Genomic DNA, 20287 nt, shown 5'->3' with positions numbered 1-20287 from the left:
GTACGGCTGCGGTATGCCGATATTTTTTATTTTTTTTAATTTTTTATAATTATGGTTAAAGAATCCAAACTACAAATTAAAATTAAATATCAAAACTAAAAAGAGAACTATAAAACTAAAAGACAAATATTAATATATTTCAATTCAACATAACCAACACCAAAGGAAAAACAATGCAAATTCAATCCATAATCCAAGCAAAGGAAAAACAACCAACACCAAAAGAAAAACAAGGCCAATTTATTCTATAACACAAGCAAAGGAAAAAAAACAAAAGAAAGCCTTTTATATCTAAACTTGGCACTTCAAAGTTCACTTCCATCAACGTCATCATTGAATAAAATAGCTTCCATCTCTGGCTCATCAAGTGAAAGATTTGCAATTTCAAGGAAACCAGAACCCTCCAATGAATCAAATGCATCTCCCCTAACATCACATAACTTGGTCTCTCCTTCTGTGTATAGTTGACTCCTCCTTGATAAGAGGCGAATATTGGAGTGCACAAAAACCAAATCTCGCACCGTTGTGGTGTCATTTTATTCCTCCTCATAGAGTGAATGAAAGAGTTGGTACTCCAATTCCTTTCACAACATGATGAGGAACATGGCTGGCTAAGTAATTTCACTGCCAAGGATTGGAGCATAGGTGCAGAAGAGCCATGTGCCAACCACCAAACCACTGGTTCCATTACTCCTTTATCACATATTAAGTTAGAGTCACTAAAACTTTCTAAACAACCTGGAAACTTCACATACTCTGTATTAACAACCCTTCTCTCATCTGAATCAGGAAAGTATCTCTTAAAACACTTGATTCTCATCTCAGAAATTTCAACATCTTTGTGAGGAGGAACACGAATGGGATTTTCATGAAGCCACATCCCACTATAATACCTAGATTTCATAATTAGAAAAAAATAATAAGTAAATTATGCAATGAAAAAAATTAATGTATAAACTATGAGTCTAATGTGAATTATACCTTGGATTCAAAGAATGAGCAAGGCAATGAAAATGTGTGCTACTTTTTGTCCACCTTTCCACTAATATTTGATGCACTACAGAGTAAAAGGACGACTCTTCATTTTATGACTTCCCTTTACGCCTATAGATGGATGCCTTCACCCGCTCAATCATTGAATCCCACATCTCATAAACCAAATGTAGACATGGCTTATCGGTGTCACAAAATCTAAGCCTCTCATAAATAGGCAATGTGAATGAGAGTATATATTCAATCTTATCCCACCAAACATCATTCAACAACTTTTCCTTTACAACAGCTGTTTTCCCAACATCATCTTCCTTGTAAGAAGTCCATTTCTTACTTATCACCATTGTTTGGAGACCATGATATATAAGTTTAAACCTTTTTAGCATAACAATTGCAGATGCAAAGCGTGTATCTACAACAAAAAGTAGCTTCAAAGGTACAAACTCATTAAAAATAGCTAATCTCATAGAATGATTCATGATGAAATTTTTCACAAACATTATATCATCAATCACAGCAGTGATCCAATGGCATTCATCATAAGCATATGCAGCAACTCCAATTTCCTTCGTAGCACAAATGTTCTTAAGAGCAAGATTAAGAGTGTGCACTACACAAGGTGTCCAAAAGATCTTCGGATAATTACCTTGATTAATTGATCCAGCTGCACTACAAACAGGAGCATTGTCAGTAATTACCTGAATTACATTATTAGGGCCCACTTCATCAATCACTTCACTAATTAATTTGGCAATATGATACTTGTCCTTGGTCTCACCCTCACAATTAACAGCTTTTATAAACATAGCTCCACCATTACATGCTGCCATAAAATTAATGAGAGGCCTCCTTTGTGTATCAGCCCATCCATCAGATATTATACTCAACCCCTTCTCATCCCATGACTTTTTAGTTGGTTTTAATAACCTTTCAATATTTGCCCTTTCTTTTTGAAGTAAGGTAGTCCTCAACAAATTATATCCAGGAGGGACATACCCAACAATTTGATTCTCAGCAGCATATTGAAAAGCATCCACAAAGTATGGATTCCTAGCCAAATGGAAAGGCAAACCAGCTGAATAGAACATACGAGCAATTAAAGAATGTAAATGTTCTCTAGCACTTTGATTGAATGCCTTATCTAAAGGACTACTCCCAATTGCCTTTCTCTTTCTTGGTGCATAACCTTCCATTCTAAATGTTCCAACATCTTCTACACCGTCGTGGCTAGCACTAATTTGAGAAGATGGAGGTGGCAAAGGAACATTTTTTGGCTTTGCCTTTTTTTTTCCGGTTATCAGCTTCTTGATCTACCTTTCGAATTTTAGAAAGAAGATCACTCTTGTTCTTCACAATTGCACACACTCTAATTCCATGGCTAGCAAGTAGCAACAAATGGGCTCTAACTCTAGAATATGACCCCTGGTACTCAATGTTACAAAAATTACACTTAAATGTTGTATTACCACTTCCTCTTTCTTCCCTTTTAACTAATTTTGTAACATAGCCCCAAAGAGGAGCATTTTCATCTCTAGATTGATCAATGGAAGGAGCAGAAGCACTTGCAACAGATGAACCTAAACTGCTTGATGAACTCATTTTCCTATAAGCGTAAATAATATTTTTGATTATTAAAATTAATATTTGTGATTATTAACATTCTGTTGAGGAATAACTTTGTTTTAAACTTCTAATTAATTTTTTTGATTAACATTCTTTTGTTGAGGGATAATTTTGTTCTAATTAATTTTTTTTATTATTAACATTACGTAAGTATGATTGATTATTAATTTTTTTGTTCTAATTTATTAATTTTTTTGTTCTAATTTTTTTTTTTTTGTTCTAAATATGATTGAATAACTTGGTTCTATACCTCTCTAAATTTTTTTTGGTTCTACATCAGATTCTACCTCTCTAAAGAAGAAACAAGAAACAAGAAAAAAAATTAAAAAAAATAAAGATGAAGAGATGCAACAAGGGACAAAAACAAGTTATTCAGGGGAAAAAAATTATGAACAGTTATGCAACAAATTTTGACCAATTATTCAGGGACAAAAACAAGTTATGCAACAAGGGACAAAAAAAACAAAAAAACAAAATCATACCAGTTGCTTGCTTGCTGTTTGCTGATATGCAGGGGCACCCAAAAATTCTAATCAGTTTCTCATCGGAGGGAAGACTTAGAGATGCAACAAGGGACGAAAATAGATGCTTGCTGATCTCTACAAAAAATATATATATATATATATATATGAGATGAAGAAGAAGAAACGAAGAAGATGAGGGTAGAAGATAAAACAAAGAAGAAGAAGGCGAAGAAGAAGAAGAAGATGAACAACACTCACTGGAACTCCTTGTGTCTCCGTCACCGTCACCGTCGCCGTCGCCGGAAGGGAATGGTTGGGTCGCCGTCGCCTCTTTGCTTCTATGTCGCCTCTTGCTATTGTGTTGCTCAACTGATAAGATTAGGGCAAAAGTGATGAGATTAGGGAAAAACAAACATCATTCGTATATATCTTTTTTCTTTCTTTCTTTTAAATTTTTCTTAATATTGCTCCGGTACCCCTCAATTCTCCAGAAAATTTGATTTCTGCCTCGACGTACCTGAAACGCACCAAAGGCGTACCCATGCTGTACCCAAGCCGTACCCATTCCATACCCGATTGAACCAGACGTACCCGACTACTTTTTGCCGTACCCGATACGCGTCCAGTCGTACCGGTACGCATACCCGCACCCGGTAAGTACCCGGTACGTATACGACACTATTTTTGAAGTACCTGTGCTTCATAGGTCTGAAGCAAACATGGTTGCTGACAAACGTATCATGCTCGGTTGACTCAGCGGGCTAGTCCGGCTACTCGCCGAACCATATCCTCTTCTGCACTATGTGGTGGAACAAGAGGGTCAGAAGGGACCTCAGATTCCAGGGATCGAGCAAGAACTGCTTGAACCCGTTCCTCTTCATTTTTTGGGAACGAAATTGGTGATATAGTGATAGGTTCGACGATTTCGGTGTAGTGTGAGTGAAGGACTGCGACTAGGACCTAGTTACAATGATTTGACTCTGTTTTTCGGCCAATATAAGGGTGAATCGACCTATAATTGAAAGGAAGAGGAGAAACACATTGTTTGGCAGCCATGAAAGAGAACATTATTGAAGTTGGTGGTGGTGGTGGTGGTGTTGGGCAGAAGAAAGAGAGCTTTAATTGTTGCGTTCTATTTAGCCACTATTTTGGTAATAAACAAACATAATGTTTTATTTCCTTTGCACAATGTGTAGGAATTGCTTGTCGAAATGGCTGATTGGAATGTACCTTCATTTTGGCTTGAGTTTGACTACCTGCATTTCTCATTTTTCATATCTATTTCTGGATAGTCATTAGTTTGTGCAAATTGAAACTTAAGTGCTAAAGGATGGATGTCTTGAAAAGCAACAACCTTCTCATCCTACACAATTTCAACTTGTATCAGTAAAAACATAGGGTGTGTTTGATTGGACGGATTGGATAAGGGAAATTAGAATTCATCGGACTTGAATCCTGAGACTGTAAATCTCTCGGACTATTTGGTTGGATCAGATGTGTATCCCGTGTTTGTTTTTTCATGGTATTAAATGTCTGGAAAAGACTATTTTTAATAAATCCAATGTTTGGTTGGATGGACTGGATAGGATAAATGAACAAAAGACTATTTTACTATTTTTCAATTGTTTACTAAGTAATAGCAATATTAAACATATCTTTAATATTTTAATTATTTTTAGCTAGATTACATAAAATTTTATTTTATTTTATTTTATTTTTTACACAATTAAATAAATTTATTTTTTAAAAATTAAATAAATAAAATATCAATAAAAATATATGTTATTTTTTAATTAAAATTTTAAATAAATTTATTTTTAAAAATAATAATAAAACAATGAAATTAAATAAAATATCTATTAAAATTTAAATAATGAAATTAAATAAAATATAAACAAAATTTTAAAAATAAACATCAATAAAATATCTATAAAAAATTATTTTAAAAAATTAAATAAATAAAACATCAATAAAAAGTTAAACAAAATTATTTTAGTTTTACATTGAGGCATTCAAATTTTATTAAATTTTACTAAATATAATACATAATTAAATAGTAGAGGGTCAAAATGGTCATTTCACATTCAAATCCCAACAGTAAATAGTCCAATAAAAATTGTCTCATACCTCCCTCTAGGATAGTACAACCCCCCATATGAGGAATAAGGAGTCCGGCCGGACTCTATGTCCAGCGGACTAAAAAAAAAATAAACGCCGGATAAAAAGTTTCCCCTGGATTACCATCCCAACAGTGGATACTCCCCCATTATCCTCCCAATCAAACACACCCATAGTGTTTGCACAAACTTTGAGATGCATATATATATATATATATATAGAGAGAGAGAGAGAGAGATGGGAAAAAGTAGAGGCAGTGTTGGATTGAAATTGGTAGCGACCCCGCTATAGTGGTGGAGAGAGGTGGAGGATTAGTTGCCGCAGGCAGTGGTGGCTAGCAAAATTGTAGAGGTGCAGGGAGGAAAGATGGTGCTTTTGGATAGGAGATGATGAGTTTGCATTTATAATTTGAAATTTAGGGTCAAAATGTAATTTTTTTTTGATTTTAATTTTTTCTGTTTCAGATGTGACGGTTGGAATTAAATTGATACGATTTCAAAAACTTTAGGGATAAAATTAAAATTATTCGAGAGTGTAATTAGTTATCAAGGCAAAATATAAGTATAAAAATGAAATTTTCTCTAAATATTTTATTAGGATCCTTCATATCTAGAAAGAGAATTATTTAACATGATTTCAAATAATTTCTTAAGCAAATTATGAGGGTAGTCCATACATGTTGGTTCTTGTATCATTTTAGTCTCTCTAATTAGTAGAAGACTTGTGCGATGCATGGGAATTTATTTTGAAAATGAAAGATTAATTTTGAATGTTAATACTTTATGTGTAAAAAATTTAAACAATTGAAAGTCAAATATGAACAGATTTGCTAATGGTTGATAAAAAATTTGTCATTGTATGTGATCCTACGTAAAATAGGCTCATAAAAAAAATAAATTCAAAGTTTTAAAAAAAAATTGTGTATTCTCAATTTGAAATTAAATCCTCATTTGTTTTAATCAAATTTACCAAAAATCATGAATTTCACTTGTATCAAAATATTTTTTTTCTGAAAAAAATTAAAGCAGCAGAAAATTCTATAATATACAAATTATAACTTGATTATAACTCATGATGTATTATTTTGGTTATTAATCGAAAAGGTCTTTGCTAATTTCTTATGTTTTTTCTTAAGTCTAAAGATGTGCGTCGAGTCTTTAATTATGTTTCAAGTTTGATTATAATCTATTATAATATTTTTATTTGACAATATTTATGTATTTTATTTCACAAAATATATATATATATATATATATCCTTAAGGTGGATTAACTCAAAAGTAGAATTTATACTTCAAAAATGCTAGAAATCTCAAAAGTTCTACCAAAATTTCTACCAAATGTCTCATTTGGTAGAAATTTATACCTTAAAAATGCTAGAGATCCCAAAAGTTCTATCAAAATTTCTACCAAATGTCTCATTTGGTAGAAATCTGTACTTCAAAAATGCTAGAGATCCCAAAAGTTCTACCAAAATTTCTACCAAATGTCTCATTTGGTACAAATTTTGGTAGAACTTTTGTGGTTTATACTTATTAGTAAGATCGTAAGAGTTATTCACATGGATGCATAAAAAATTATAAATTCAAATCATAAATAGTATCCTCAAAGGGAACCAGCTACAAAATCTCTACCTTAATAATTCTAGTTCTCAAAAGGTTTCTAATTAATTATGTGACACATCATAATAATCGTAAAATTTTTATTCCAACCAAATTATTTTTGTATATATTTTCTGGTAGAGCTCATGAAGGTGCATTATCAGTAATACTATAAATTCAAAATTTTTATTTAAAAATTATTGAAAAACATCAATAGTTGCGTTAATAATACACAATTATTTTCAATGAATCATTATTCTTTAATAATACTCCACACTATTTATCATTTGATATTTTCAATTTTTTTTTTTTCTAAAAACTAAATAAAAAAAAGTATCAAGTTCTATTAGTTTAATCAATAAATATCAAATTGGACGCTACACGTGTATGTAAATCACTTTTAGAAATATGATGTCTGACATAAAATCACAATAGAATTAACTTTAATTAATGTAATAATATTTTATACTATGATATGTATTACAAAATAATAATTTTAATTTTAATTTTAATTTTAAATTATTTATTTTAATAATCTTAACCTTACCATTCTATGAAAGTGTTACTTGAATACTTATATATAATAAATTTAGTTACATTATTTGTTTATTTTGATAATTTTAGTTCTATTGTGCTATAAAAGTATAATTATCATATAATGATTTTATATGATATATATTAAATTATAAGATAGTAAAATAAACACTCATTTTGATATTAAAAATAATAGTTAAATAAGAAAGACAATTAGTAAATATAAAACTAAAAGTGATTCTAATTATTTATTTTAATTTTTATTTTTATATTTATTTGGAAAATAAAAATAAATAGAAATAGAACTACACAAAATTTATTTAAAAGATTAAATATAAATATGTTGTCATTGAATTAAGAAAAAAATTCATTAATTAATTATGTGGAGTATTATTCCTATATACAATATGTATGAATAATTCAAAAAGAATTAAGAAAAAAATTCATTAATCAATTATGTGGAGTATTGATTTTTTTTATTTAATATTCTTTTTTGAATTATTCATACATATTGTATATAGGAATATAAAATTTAAATTAAATATAAATGTTTTGTAATAAAAATTTTCATGTTAAATACAAAACTAAATATAAATTAATATTAAGCTATCAATAGTATAGACAAAAAAAATATAAAAATATAAAAAAAAATTAATTTTTTAAATTTTTAATTAAAAATAATTTCACGCGTGTTTCACGCCACATGTATATTTTATTTTTCAAAAAAAGTGCAAACATGTTCAAATTTTCAAATTATATAAGGGTAAAATCACATTTCAAATATTATTTTAAAAGTTTTTTAATTTCAAATTAGATATGACTTAGATTTTGATAAAAGATATGGCTAAAATTCATTTTTTGACTTTCTATATAAGTAATTTTGAAATTTAAAATTATAGATATAGAATATAGATATAGATAGTAATGATAGTAGCTATCAAAATAAATAATTAAAATCATACTTTAATTTTAATTTTAAATTAAAATTAAACTTGTTTCTTTTAGTTATTTATTTGTATATCAAGATAATAAAAAAAAATTCAAATGGCATAATAATTAAATTAAAATATCAACTATATAAAAAAAAATCTAATAATGACAAAACTAAATACACGATAAAAAATATATATGAAATATAAGTATCTCTCAAATAGAGTCCAAATAAAATTGGTTATTATAATTGAAATTGAGTTTGTGTAGAACTTTATATATAAGTGAAAAAGGAATACTACTGGTGTAATTTTTTTAGGAAAAAAAAAAAGAAGTAAGCTTTTAGAATGTGTCCCCTAAGTGAGGGGAAAAACACTACTTATATATATATATATATACATATGATTTTAATTGACTCAATTTTGACCATAAATTTATGAATTTGTCTCAATTTAGTACAATTGATTACAACTCTTAGTATTTTTTAATAAAAAAATATTCACATAAGTGTTGTGTATCACATTTTTAATAGTAAAATTATAAACTTACTCAACTTAGTGAGTTAATCTCAACTAATCTAGTAATAATTTTTCTTAAAAACACTAACGATATTATCAATTGAACTAAATTGACATAAAATTTAACATTAAGGGTCAAAATTGAGTCAATTGAAAGTATAAAGACCAAAATAACACAAAGGATAAAATATGGGAACCACGGGTGTAATTTGTCCTAATTTTCTTTTAGATGGTTATTTATAGGCCTATTCTTGTCTTCAGTAGTAATTATATTGGACTGTGTCGTTGGACCTTTGTGGGCCCACGACGGAATCCAGATCCATAATACGAACCGTTTAATAGATAAAATTCGTTGAGTACTTCATCCCTGCAAGAAATCACGTTGGTCAGATATCGATAGCCACTTGATCAATTCACATTTCTTCAACGTATGAACTGATTAAGTGATTATCGATATCCGATTAACATGATGTTTTGCAGGAATGAAATACTCGACGAGTTGCATACATTAAACAGTTCCAATTATTGAGACGGACCCAAAATGAATCCTAAATGGGCCAAATTGGACGGTCTAGTTGGATTGCCCAACTAGGGACAATCCAGTCCTTATTTTAAATCCCTGATAATAAAAAAAAATAACTAAATCTTGAAATTCATAACTATCATATTTAAATTTGAATTATTATTTGTGATGGGTTATGATCAAATCCCTTAATATCCATCCAATTGACCCTTAGTTTCAATTTATTTTGTAATTACTCTTAAACTCATAAGTTTTCAAATTTATGTTGATTGAATTTATTTCTTGACTTTTCAGGTCTAAATGCTGATGGAGATGATGCACATTTTGGAGAAGAAACATATGAGTTAAAAATCATGGAGTTGCGCCACTAATGGAGTTGTTTGGTAGCACTTATAAGTTAATTTATTAAACTTATTTCTTTAAAAAATCAATGAATGACACTTAGTTGTAATTTTAAAGTATAGCTTGTTTGAATTTTTTAATTTATTTGGTCCAAAAAGTAAAATTTTGTCAAGCAAAAATTTATAGGTTTTTGAACTTGCTTGAAACTCTTAAGTACGCTTAGACATAAAAGTTCAATAACTTTTGTCATAACTATACTCAATGAATTACAATCATAATAATAAAAATAAAATGTAGCACATAATCAGCTTTCGTTTGGAATGCGAGTGTAACAACCTGACCTATGATTAACATTAATCCATGATTTCATATGTCTAATAAGTTATTAAGATCAAAATCTGAATTGATTACATGCGTATTGCATTATTTGTGTTTGTATCTGTTTAACATAGGAAAATATGTTCATGTTTTTGTTTCGAATTGCAAATTGAAGGCCTTATTGACATTCGATTCAGAAATTGACTCGGTTTACGTGTTATTTGGAATTTTTAGAACATTATGATAGGTTCAATTGAAATTCAATTCAGAATGAATCAAATTAGAATAATTGATGTCAATTGCCTAGCTTAATTACAATTAACTAGCCTAAGCTAACCAAGCACTTAAATAGGCCACTCATGATTGAGTAAGCTCACATTTCTACCATCACCTTGAGCAACAAAACATGTAGAGAGGGAGAGAGAGAGAGACTAGAGAGAAGGCTTCAAACAAAGGAATTTGCTAAAGAATTAAGGGGGGAATTGAAGAATTTGAGCAAGAGCTCACTAGAATTCAAGGAATTGAAAACCTAAGGTATGAAATCAAACCTTAAGTTGTGCACCTAAGGCATTTAGCACTTGAATTCAAAGAATTAAGTTGTGGCTAGAATTGAGCTAAAATGAAAGAATTTAGGCCATGCCATGCATACATATCTATATCATGGCATTTTGAGAAAGTTTTCAAAGAATTCTCCCATGTATGTTATTATTTTATCTTAGTTTTGAACATTCATCTTGTTTTCCATCAATTTGCCTTAGTTGATCACATTTTGGAAGCTTTGAAGTCAAGAAAGTGCTTGCATATAAGTCCAAGTGTTGTTTTACAAGTTTCAAGTTTGATTTTACACAATTCACTTCCTCTTGGACCTTGATTTTATGAAAAGATCCTTAATTCTTCATGTTTAACAAGTTTACAAATGTTTCCTTAAGTTTTTGGCCCTAAAGGTTGAGTTTTGAAGTATTCAATTTGAGTTTTGAGCTTGAAGATCAAATCTAGAAATTCCAGAATTTGCATCTACGCTCGAGCGTAGGAACCCATGCTCTGATTGCGTGCACTTCCACTTGAGCGACCTGAAGTACGCTCGAGCGTGAAATGCAAGCCCTCAGAAGTTCTTGAGTTTTGCAGCACACTCGAGCGACAAAAGTCACGCTCGAGCGAGGGTCTGAGTCTCACGCTCGAGCGGGGATCGAGCGTCCGTCGAGCGTGAAAAACAAGCAACTGGTACTTTTTGAGCGAGGGAAGTTACGCTCGAGCGAACCCTCACTTTTTGCACGTCCGCTCGAGCGAGGAAAGCCACACTCGAGCGTGTACCCTATTTTCAGCAAGTTTTGAAAAATATTTTCAAGTATATTTTTGCATCCTCTTTTTTTTTTTATCAGTAAAGAAAATCCTTATTGATGATGAAACCATACATTACATATAGGAATACATCAATAAGGATGAGAAAGAAAAAGGGAGAAAAAGGAAACCAAGCATGGTGTTGGTGAGAAACCAACACTAACTCACAGGACCACAAACACTAAATTCCACCACCCAAAAACTAGCTTAACAACTTGTTGCCACCACCCAAAGACTATCTAACAAAAGCATAAAACCACCAACACTAACTCACAGGACCACAAACACTAAATTCCACCACCCAAAAACTAGCTTAACAACTTGTTGCCACCACCCAAAGACTATCTAACAAAAGCATAAAACCCACTACATGCTCCAATGATGCTTACTTGTTGCCATTCTACTTCCTTCTTAGACCTAACCCTCCTATTTGGACCTCTCTTTGTCCTGTAACACTAACTCAATAATCTTATTCAGAATATCCTCTTCTTTTCCATTGAAAATAATGCCAAGAGATTTACCCACTTGTAAAGTGGCTTTAACTTCATTGAGGAGAAGATTTACCCACTTGACCTCTTTTTTGCACCCTCATTCCATCCTAGGCATTCCTAAGCCAAGATTAAGACACCATAATGAGGTTAATGAAGTAGAAACACACAAAGACAAGAAATAACTAAGTTAGTAATTTCAGGTGTGTAATTCTATACTTATCCATTCTGTGTTTGTGTAGGTCACGTGTCGTAGGCCATTCAGTTATCTCTTTTGTCCATCCACTTTAAGGCCATCTGTAAGTAATAACTTTGTAAAGTTATGTTCAATCTATAAGTATTTTCTAAATGATATAAGATGATCTGTTTTCTGAAATAATAATTTCTGTATGACTGGATAGTTGTCCAATGTTTCTGAAATGTATTCGTGGCATTCTTAACTTCAAATGATATCTGTTATACGTTCTGTTACGTCCCATTTATAGGCCAACTGTACGTCTCATGAGCCAACTATTATGGATCCTTATATATACGTCCCATTTATGGGCCAACTGCACATCTCATGAGCCAACTATACCGTCTCCATGCACGTGAGTCAACTTTATGCCTTTATGGCCATCTCTTTATGGGTCAATTGTTTTTGCTAGTGCTACTGAATGTACCACGTATGATTAACAGCAAATTCTGATTATGAACTATGATTTCTGAACATGATTATGAATCTATTTCTGATAACTATTGAATTCTGTTTTCTGTAACCATTATGAACAACCTTCATTAAACTTCGTTACTCTGTTATTATTCACTAGGTTCCAACTCACTATTTATATTATGTATGTAGGTGAGCAGGCACGTGACCAGGCCCTGAGTTGATGGCTTATGTTTCAGCTTTTGTCAGCCAACTTTTGTGCCTCCCAAGGAGGTTCCGGATGAAGTCAAGTTTAGTGGCTGTTTTTGTAATTGTACTAGACCTTGTTTATTTTGTTAAGTTTTGGGCAAGTTTTCTCATAATATGTGCAAGGAGTGATGTGTAAATACGGTATCTTTTGACGTCACTCGTAAGTTTATAAAAGTTTTAGATTATCCGTCCCATGTATGTTTTCACAGCTCAATGGACTACATATATTTTGTATATTTGCTTCCGTAGCCCCTAATTTTATGTTATTCTGTCAAGAGGCCTTTGGTAATCTAAGAATTACTGACCGGTTACGATACTAAATCCACAGAGACGGGTTTGGGTCGTGAGAGTGAGTTAGTTTTTTGGCTATTTTAGTTTAGGGTTAAAAAATCTTATTTGGGATGACCTTTTTGGCTTTTTTTACTTTTGTGAGAGAAAAAATGAAATGATTATAGTTTAGATGTGGCATTTTTTCTTATTAACTTTTTACCCTATTTTGTCTTTTTAGAACTATTTTAGCTCAAAAAGTTTATGCCAAACATATATAAGAAACCCTCAAAGTGTGAGAGAAAGTCACAATTAATACACAAGAAATTCGAGCAGTTGCCATCCGTTGACTTAGTAAGGTGCAGAAGTTTTGGCTAATTGAACTAACCTCTTTGGTTATTTCACAAATTATTAAAAACTGCATCTAACAAATTTATAATTTATTTAAAATTTTTTAAGCTAATAATCTAAAAAATTATGATCATAAAAACTAACTTATAAATGATACCAAATAAACCAATATATAATTTAATATTTTTTTCATAATACCTTGCTTGGTTTTGATTGATTTTCTGAAAAATGAGATTTTTGTTTTTTGTATCTTTTTTATTTTTATTTTTAATGATTTGTTTTTAATATTTTAAACAAATTTTGTACTTTTTAGATCCACCTAACCCAAATGTAGCAAAAAAAAAAAAAAAATTTTGTAATTTGTTTTTAAAAAAAAAATTAATTAATACATAAGAATAGGAAAATGTACTAATTTTTGTGTTTTCGGTATTTAGGAAATATTTTTTCACAATTATTATATCTTTTTAGTGTATTCATATTATGTGTATTTAGAAATTAAAAAAAAATTCTTAAAATATTAAAAAAATTAGAGAAAAAAAAAATGCAAAAATAAAAAGTTCAAATTACAAAAAAAAAAAAAAAAAAAAAAAAAAACGCTAAACTTTTTAATAACATTAACGAGAGGTTATTCAATGCCCCAGTAATACGGCCAAGTAGTCCATAATTTTTTTGTTGAGTGATGGGGAACAATAAAGGACTTAATAATTTGTGATTATTGTGACACGTGCCACGTAGTATTTTATGGGTATGAAATAATTTTTCAACATTCATATAATAATTTTAGAAAATCGTTATTTTCACTTTATTTTATTCCAAATATATTTTATTTTTTGTCTTTATTATACACAGTTACTATTCTCACTCTATTTTATTCTAAATACACCCCTTTCTATGTACAATAAAAACAAAGAAAAAAATATATATAAAACAAAGTAAAATGAGAATAGTGACTCTCTAATTTTATCACCAATATAATAAAATTCCTGACAATTAATAAAATTGTCATTTATTCTCTTCATTTCCACTATCAAAGTTTCATCTATATTAGAAGGTTGCACACATGCATTTTATCACAAAAATATATAATTTGTCATAAAATTTTGTACTATCAATTATAAAATATGTAATCTCAGCATAAATTGGCATAAGAAAACATCTAAAATTTTGTGGTTAATGTTGCAAAAGTTTATAATTTTGTTACGATACTTTTTATTAAGCCAGTTTGTGCTATATAATTACATATTTTGTAATTAATGTTAGAAAAATTTATAATAAAATTATATATTTTGTAATAAGATACATATGATATACATCCTAAAAGCACGCACACCTTAGCATTTCCCCATTAGAGGAGCCACGGATGTATGGTGCATTTTGTATCTCATTTTCTTTAAGGTAATATCTTATAAGGGAAGTGCAACATGCCCTCTATCATAAAATGTGTAATTATAAACCATAAAATTATGTAATATCAATTATAAAAAGTAACCTCATTATAAATTGGTATAATAAAAAACATCGTAATCAAGTCACAAATTTTTACAACATCAATCACAAAATTTTGAGCATTTTATTATACCAATTTTGTTGTGAGGTTATGCATTTTATGGTTGATATTACGAAATTTTGTGATAAATTTACACATTTTTGTCCTAGGGTTCATATGGTATGCACTCCAAAAGGGGTTTTAAGGGGTACACGTCATAAGATTTATTATCTTATAAAATTGTTACACATAAATTTTAGGATAAACTTCACTTTACTCCCTATGATTTGGGTCATGTGTTATTTATCACCTTCTCATTTGAAAATGACCACATAACTCCCATGTAGTTTATAGATTAAAGTGCACCATTAAACCTATTAACGATTTAATAAAAGACTAAATACCCCTATATATAAATAAATTAAGTGTGTGAACTACGAATATTTTTGTCATTTGTTTGGAATGTAAAGTGCAATTTAACCCCTTGTGTTTTATTCCATATGCGATTTACTCCCTTAAAATTTTAAAATGAGCATATAATCCCTTATGTCTGCCACGTGTTTCACACTTACCGTTAAATTCGATAAAATGTTTAACGGTGCACTTCAGTTCATCAACTATGTGAGAGTTTGTGGTCATTTCTTAACGTTAGGGGAGTATATTGCACATGGTCCAAATCATAGGGGATAAATTAAAGTTTACCCTAAATTTTTTAAACATTTATATTATTGATTATTATAAATGTCATGATATTTATGTTAGAAATGGTTTTGGAAAATCAAATTTTTCCTAAACTTTGGTCTATTTTTTTAGGTGGGACCCATGCACCAAAGTTGGCTGGTCAAAGTGATAACGCATTCTATGCCGCGTTGTGATTCACGTAGTATATTTGGTTGCTCAAAACCATTATCGAATGAATGAGAAATTGAAGCCAAAGAGAGCTCCATGGAAATTGTGTTTTTGGTAAAATTTCCTAAAGGTTTGGTTTAAAGGCTTGTCCCAGATTGATTTGGTGGGCATACTTTGAGTGGGTTTATAAGGCTTGGGTTTGTAACTTGGGGAGAGCTCCTAGGGGCACCCCAAATTTGTAGAAAGGAAAAGTTATGGGCAAATTGTGCTAGATCCATTGGACCCAAAAATAAACATGCACGCGCCGTCGCCACCGTCCGTCCGGTCGAGCTGGGCTTGGGCGCGAGTGTGAGGTTGGGTTGGAAAATAAATTATGACCATTTGAATTTAAATTTTGGTTGGAAAAATTCAAAATTGGTTGCACCTCTTCAATATATCTGTCCGCACAGATTTAAATCTGTTTGTATTTAAAACCGCACAGGTTTGATTCAAACCCGAGCAGGTCTTGTACCTGTTCATTCAAATCTGTACAGCCACGAATTCATCTATAAATAGACAGACCCTCTATTGATTTTTGTCATTCAGAAATTTCGTGTTTCATTCTTCTCTGCTGCTTCAATCTCTGCATCTTGCTGCATTAATTTTTCTTGTAAGAAAGAGTGTAAAACACATAATGTGTTCGTTGTGCAAACAGTTTGTAGTGCTACTACTGTTTGTTGTTGATTATTTTATCCTAGGAGATAGGCGTCCATAATCTGCAAGCACTGTGGAGAGGACGAATCCGTTTTAAGGACACAGTGTCAAACACTAGACTTGATCAGAATATTATTTAAGAAATTAATCGAGTAAGTTGTTAATTTATTTTCTGTTTTATTATTTATTTATATAAGATTTTGATTTTGTTTTTGTAACTAAATAAAAATATGGTTTTATTTATTTATTTTATTTTCTTTTTGATTTTTGTAATCAAATTATCTCTCTCATTTTTTTTATTTCTCTTGTATTCTGTTTGTTGTTAAGTATTCAAACATATATATATATATATATATATATTTTAAAATACAGTAAAGATTGTCCAACAATTTATAGTGTTGATTGCTATAATCATAACTAAAAATGAAAAACAAAAAATTATAATCGAACAACCAAAAACCTTTTGGATTACAGTTTGGATTTGCTGAAGTTGAAGATCTTATGTCAACGATCTGTACCAGTGTTAATGTTCTAATCCGTTCATCTCATATGACAAACTAAGAAAAATATGCATCCAAGAAATTGGACTGATTAGACATAAATAATCATATGATCAAATCATATATATATATATATATTATAACACATTGATAACTATATAGGTTATGGCTAACAACGGTAATGGCTAACAAAGGGAGTCTCGGTGGTTGGATCCCAGTGGTGAAGCAAAAAGGAAGACAAAAAAAACCTAATTCATGGGTTGATGGTCGTAGATTGAGCTTGATCACGCTCTTCGTCGACAACTTGCCTGAATCTTTGGCACCAAAGAACCTCTATGACCTGTTCAACAAATTTGGAGTGGTTAAAGACGTCTTCATCCCACATAAGAGAAGGAAAGCAACAAATTCTAGATTTGGGTTTGTACGTTATGACTGCTCCATTGCAGCTAGTGTAGCAGAACAAAAAGCTAATGGTTTGTGGGTTGATGATAAATCTGTATCAGTCCGCATTGCAGCGTTTGATAAACACACACAGGCAAGGCAGCGATGGGAAAACGTAGCAACCAGACAACCAATGGTTAGAAACTCATCTGGTATGGCCAAAAGCTCCATCTGGAATCATCGCACTGATGGGAGATCGTTTGCAGAAGTTATCAAAGGGGATCAAACTAAACCTGCTTCTACGACAACAATCAGAGTAGAGGAGTCAGGAAATGGTTGGCTTTATGAGAGCTTGATCATGAGACTCAAACCAGATCACACATCTGTGCAGGTGAAAAATGAGCTCATCAAAAGAGAAGAGCCAAACGTGCTGGTAAGAGAAGGAGGTGGTCGAGATGTTTTTCTTTCATTTCTGTCCAAAGAAGATTTCATGGGTAAAAAGTCTATGGTTGCGGGATGGTTCCATGACTGGTGCGAGTACATCACAGTGTGGAGCCCTGGTAAGTATCTACAGCAACAGAGGCAAGTTTGGATCAGTTGTTTTGGGGTTTCCCCAAACCTCTGGAGCTCAGACACTTTCAGAAGGATAGGAAGCACATGGGGTGAGGTGGTGTTCCTGGATGGAAATATTGGTGCACCGAATTCTTTTCGTAGTGGTAGACTCAAAATAGTTACTGTTGTCATGGATCCGATTAATACAAGTCTCAATTTGGAGTGTAAAGGAAGAGTATATCCTGTTCGAGTTCTTGAAGAACAGAGTGTTGAGGAGGCTAGTTTCAGTTGTAAAGAAACTCTCTCGAAGGAGCCAGTCGAAGCTGTATGTTCCGAAATCAATGGTGCAATCCATCCCAGCCAAAAACACAACACAAAGGAGGAAGATGGTGACAAAGCAGATGACATGGCAGGAGTGTCTACTAGAGCCAATAAGGGCACGGCATCTGGGATGAAGGCTATGGATGAGCTAGCTGTAGGAGGCAGTTGGAGTAACACATCCGTTGTTGCTGAGACTATAGGCTGCGTTGGGAACTCAAACGAAGCAGGCACGTGTGTGGCTGAATCAGTACTGTCACTGATAAGTCTACACTAGAGGAGTAATCATTTTGCCCAAAAAGGTGTAGATGAGCAGCTATTACCGCAAAATTCGCAAGAGTGGGTCGAGTGCAATCATGATTCTCAGAAAAGGCTCTCAGTAGACCAGGCAGTAGAGGGCCAGATCATAACCTCGGGTTATATAAAAAGCCTTAGTCAGTCTCCAAATGAGAGGCCGGGCATTCGTATAGAGATAGCTCTAGGTCAAGATCAAAATGGGCTGCAGCCCAATGAGCCAAGGAACCTGAATTTTCTAACCTCTGGGCCTCTTATTAGTGGATCAAATATTCTTGGTGTGGAGCAGCCGTGTGGAGCTTCTGGCGTGAGTCCGCGAACTAAAGCCATCGATACTTACAGGCAACCCATTTCAGGCTCCTCCATCAGCCATATTAACATAGGTAAAAGGAAAACTACTAGAAGGAAAGGGTTAAAGTACTCACTACTTGCAGGAAGATTCTCTAGTTTTGCAAGCGGGGTAGGTCACAAAGGTGCTGGTTCAAGCTATGGGTCCAAATCAGAAATTAAAGTCAAATCTTCATCTGTTCACTCCTCACCCAGTCATATTTCCAAATCAATCCACACCTCATCTTCTAAGGATACACTACATGAGGCCATTGAAACACTTCAGGTTGGCAAAACTCTGGGGATCGACTATAAGGGTCAGGAATCTGAGGTTGTCAAGAAATTCCTGCACATGGAGGAGCATGATAAAGTGAGAATGGCTGGAGGACCTGGTATTGTAGAATAACCAGTTTCCTTATGGGGGCTATCTGGAGTATGTCTGTTGCACATGAAGATTCTAAGCTGGAATGTCAGAGGTCTACGAAGGCCTGAAAAGAGAAGGAAAATCAGGAAGCTATTGTATGATAGGGCAGCAGATTTGGTTTTGCTCCAAGAAACAAAGCAATCAAGCATCACAACCTTGTTAGTAAAAAGTCTTTGGCCTAGAGGTAAGTTGGAATTCATGACTGTAGATGTTGCAGGCCTATCTGGTGGACTAATCTGCATTTGGGATCCTGAGGTCTTCCATCTTTCAGATTGCTGCTGCAGCAGGAACTTCATTCTTTTGTAAGGTAAGGTTCACAATTCTTTTGACTGTGTTGTGGTCAACATCTATGCCCCAAATGATGTAATAAGGAGGAAGGCTTTATGGGAAAATCTGTTAACTTTGAAAACTAATTTTTCCAATCCATGGTGCCTTGGTGGAGACTTCAATGAGATTAGGAATGTGGGGGAAAGAGTAGGAGTTTCTCGCAGAGACAGAGGCATGCAGGAGTTTAATGACTTCATTGAAAATTATGAGGTGGTCGATGTCCAAATGCTAGGCAGAAAATTCACCTGGTGTAACACTATTGAAGGGAAAAAGTGGAGTAGAATAGATCGATTTCTCCTCAGTCCTGAATGGCTAGTGAGATATAAACTTAAACTCTGGGGCCTCCCAAGAACTATTTCTGACCACTGCCCACTTCTACTCATGGAGGATGGCAGGGATTGGGGGCCCAAACCCTTCAAATTTCTGAATGCATGGACCCTACATCCATCTCTGGCTTCCTTGGTAGAGAGCAACTGGGGAGAACTACATTTGAATGGATCAGCAGGGTTTATTCTGAAGAGGAAACTGCAGTCCCTAAAGTTGGCTTTAAGAAAATGGAATCAAGAGTCTTATGGTAATGTTGCTAAGAAATTAGAAGCCGCTGAAGCTGCTTTGCATGATCTAGATCTAAAAGCTGAAACCAGCCCCCTGAATGAAAGTGAATTGGTGCTGCAAAGAGAGAAAAGGAATGAAATGTGGTCTTTGAGCAGGAAGATAGAATGGGAATGGCTCCAAAAATCAAGGTTGGACTGGAATCTAAAAGGGGACAGGAACACGAGGTTTTTTCATGTCATGGCCACTAGTAGACAAACCAGAAACACTATTAATTCC

General features: G+C 32.5%; 1 protein-coding gene across 1 annotated transcript; it reads right to left on the bottom strand.

The window, feature by feature from the left end:
- Positions 1 to 305: 305 nt before the first annotated feature.
- On the bottom strand, positions 306 to 3645 carry LOC114289970 (uncharacterized). The gene is made up of 5 exons (XM_082900822.1): positions 3598 to 3645; positions 3339 to 3449; positions 1093 to 2303; positions 756 to 893; positions 306 to 474 (listed from the first exon to the last, which is right to left on the bottom strand). The coding sequence occupies exons 1-5, from the start codon at positions 3643 to 3645 to the stop codon at positions 306 to 308; spliced, it is 1677 nt and encodes a 558-aa protein (XP_082756948.1).
- Positions 3646 to 20287: the final 16642 nt, after the last annotated feature.

This window comes from Camellia sinensis, chromosome 13 (assembly GCF_055761805.1).
Source record: "Camellia sinensis isolate YWXY chromosome 13, ASM5576180v1, whole genome shotgun sequence".
In the NCBI taxonomy this organism is placed as follows: domain Eukaryota; kingdom Viridiplantae; phylum Streptophyta; class Magnoliopsida; order Ericales; family Theaceae; genus Camellia; species Camellia sinensis.
The sequence above is the reverse complement of the archived record's forward strand: the minus strand, read 5'-3'. Positions and strand labels throughout refer to the sequence as shown.

Bases quoted from the DNA above. Each gene is read 5' to 3' on its own strand.
- LOC114289970 (XM_082900822.1), bottom strand. From the start codon at position 3,645: ATGGGTACGGCTTGGGTACAGCATGGGTACGCCTTTGGTGCGTTTCAG. The intron at 2,304-3,338 runs GTGAGTGTTGTT...TTCGAAAGGTAG, and splicing joins CGGAGACACAAGGAGTTCCA to ATCAAGAAGCTGATAACCGG. The intron at 894-1,092 runs GTCATAAAATGA...TATGAAATCTAG, and splicing joins ATCTATAGGCGTAAAGGGAA to GTATTATAGTGGGATGTGGC.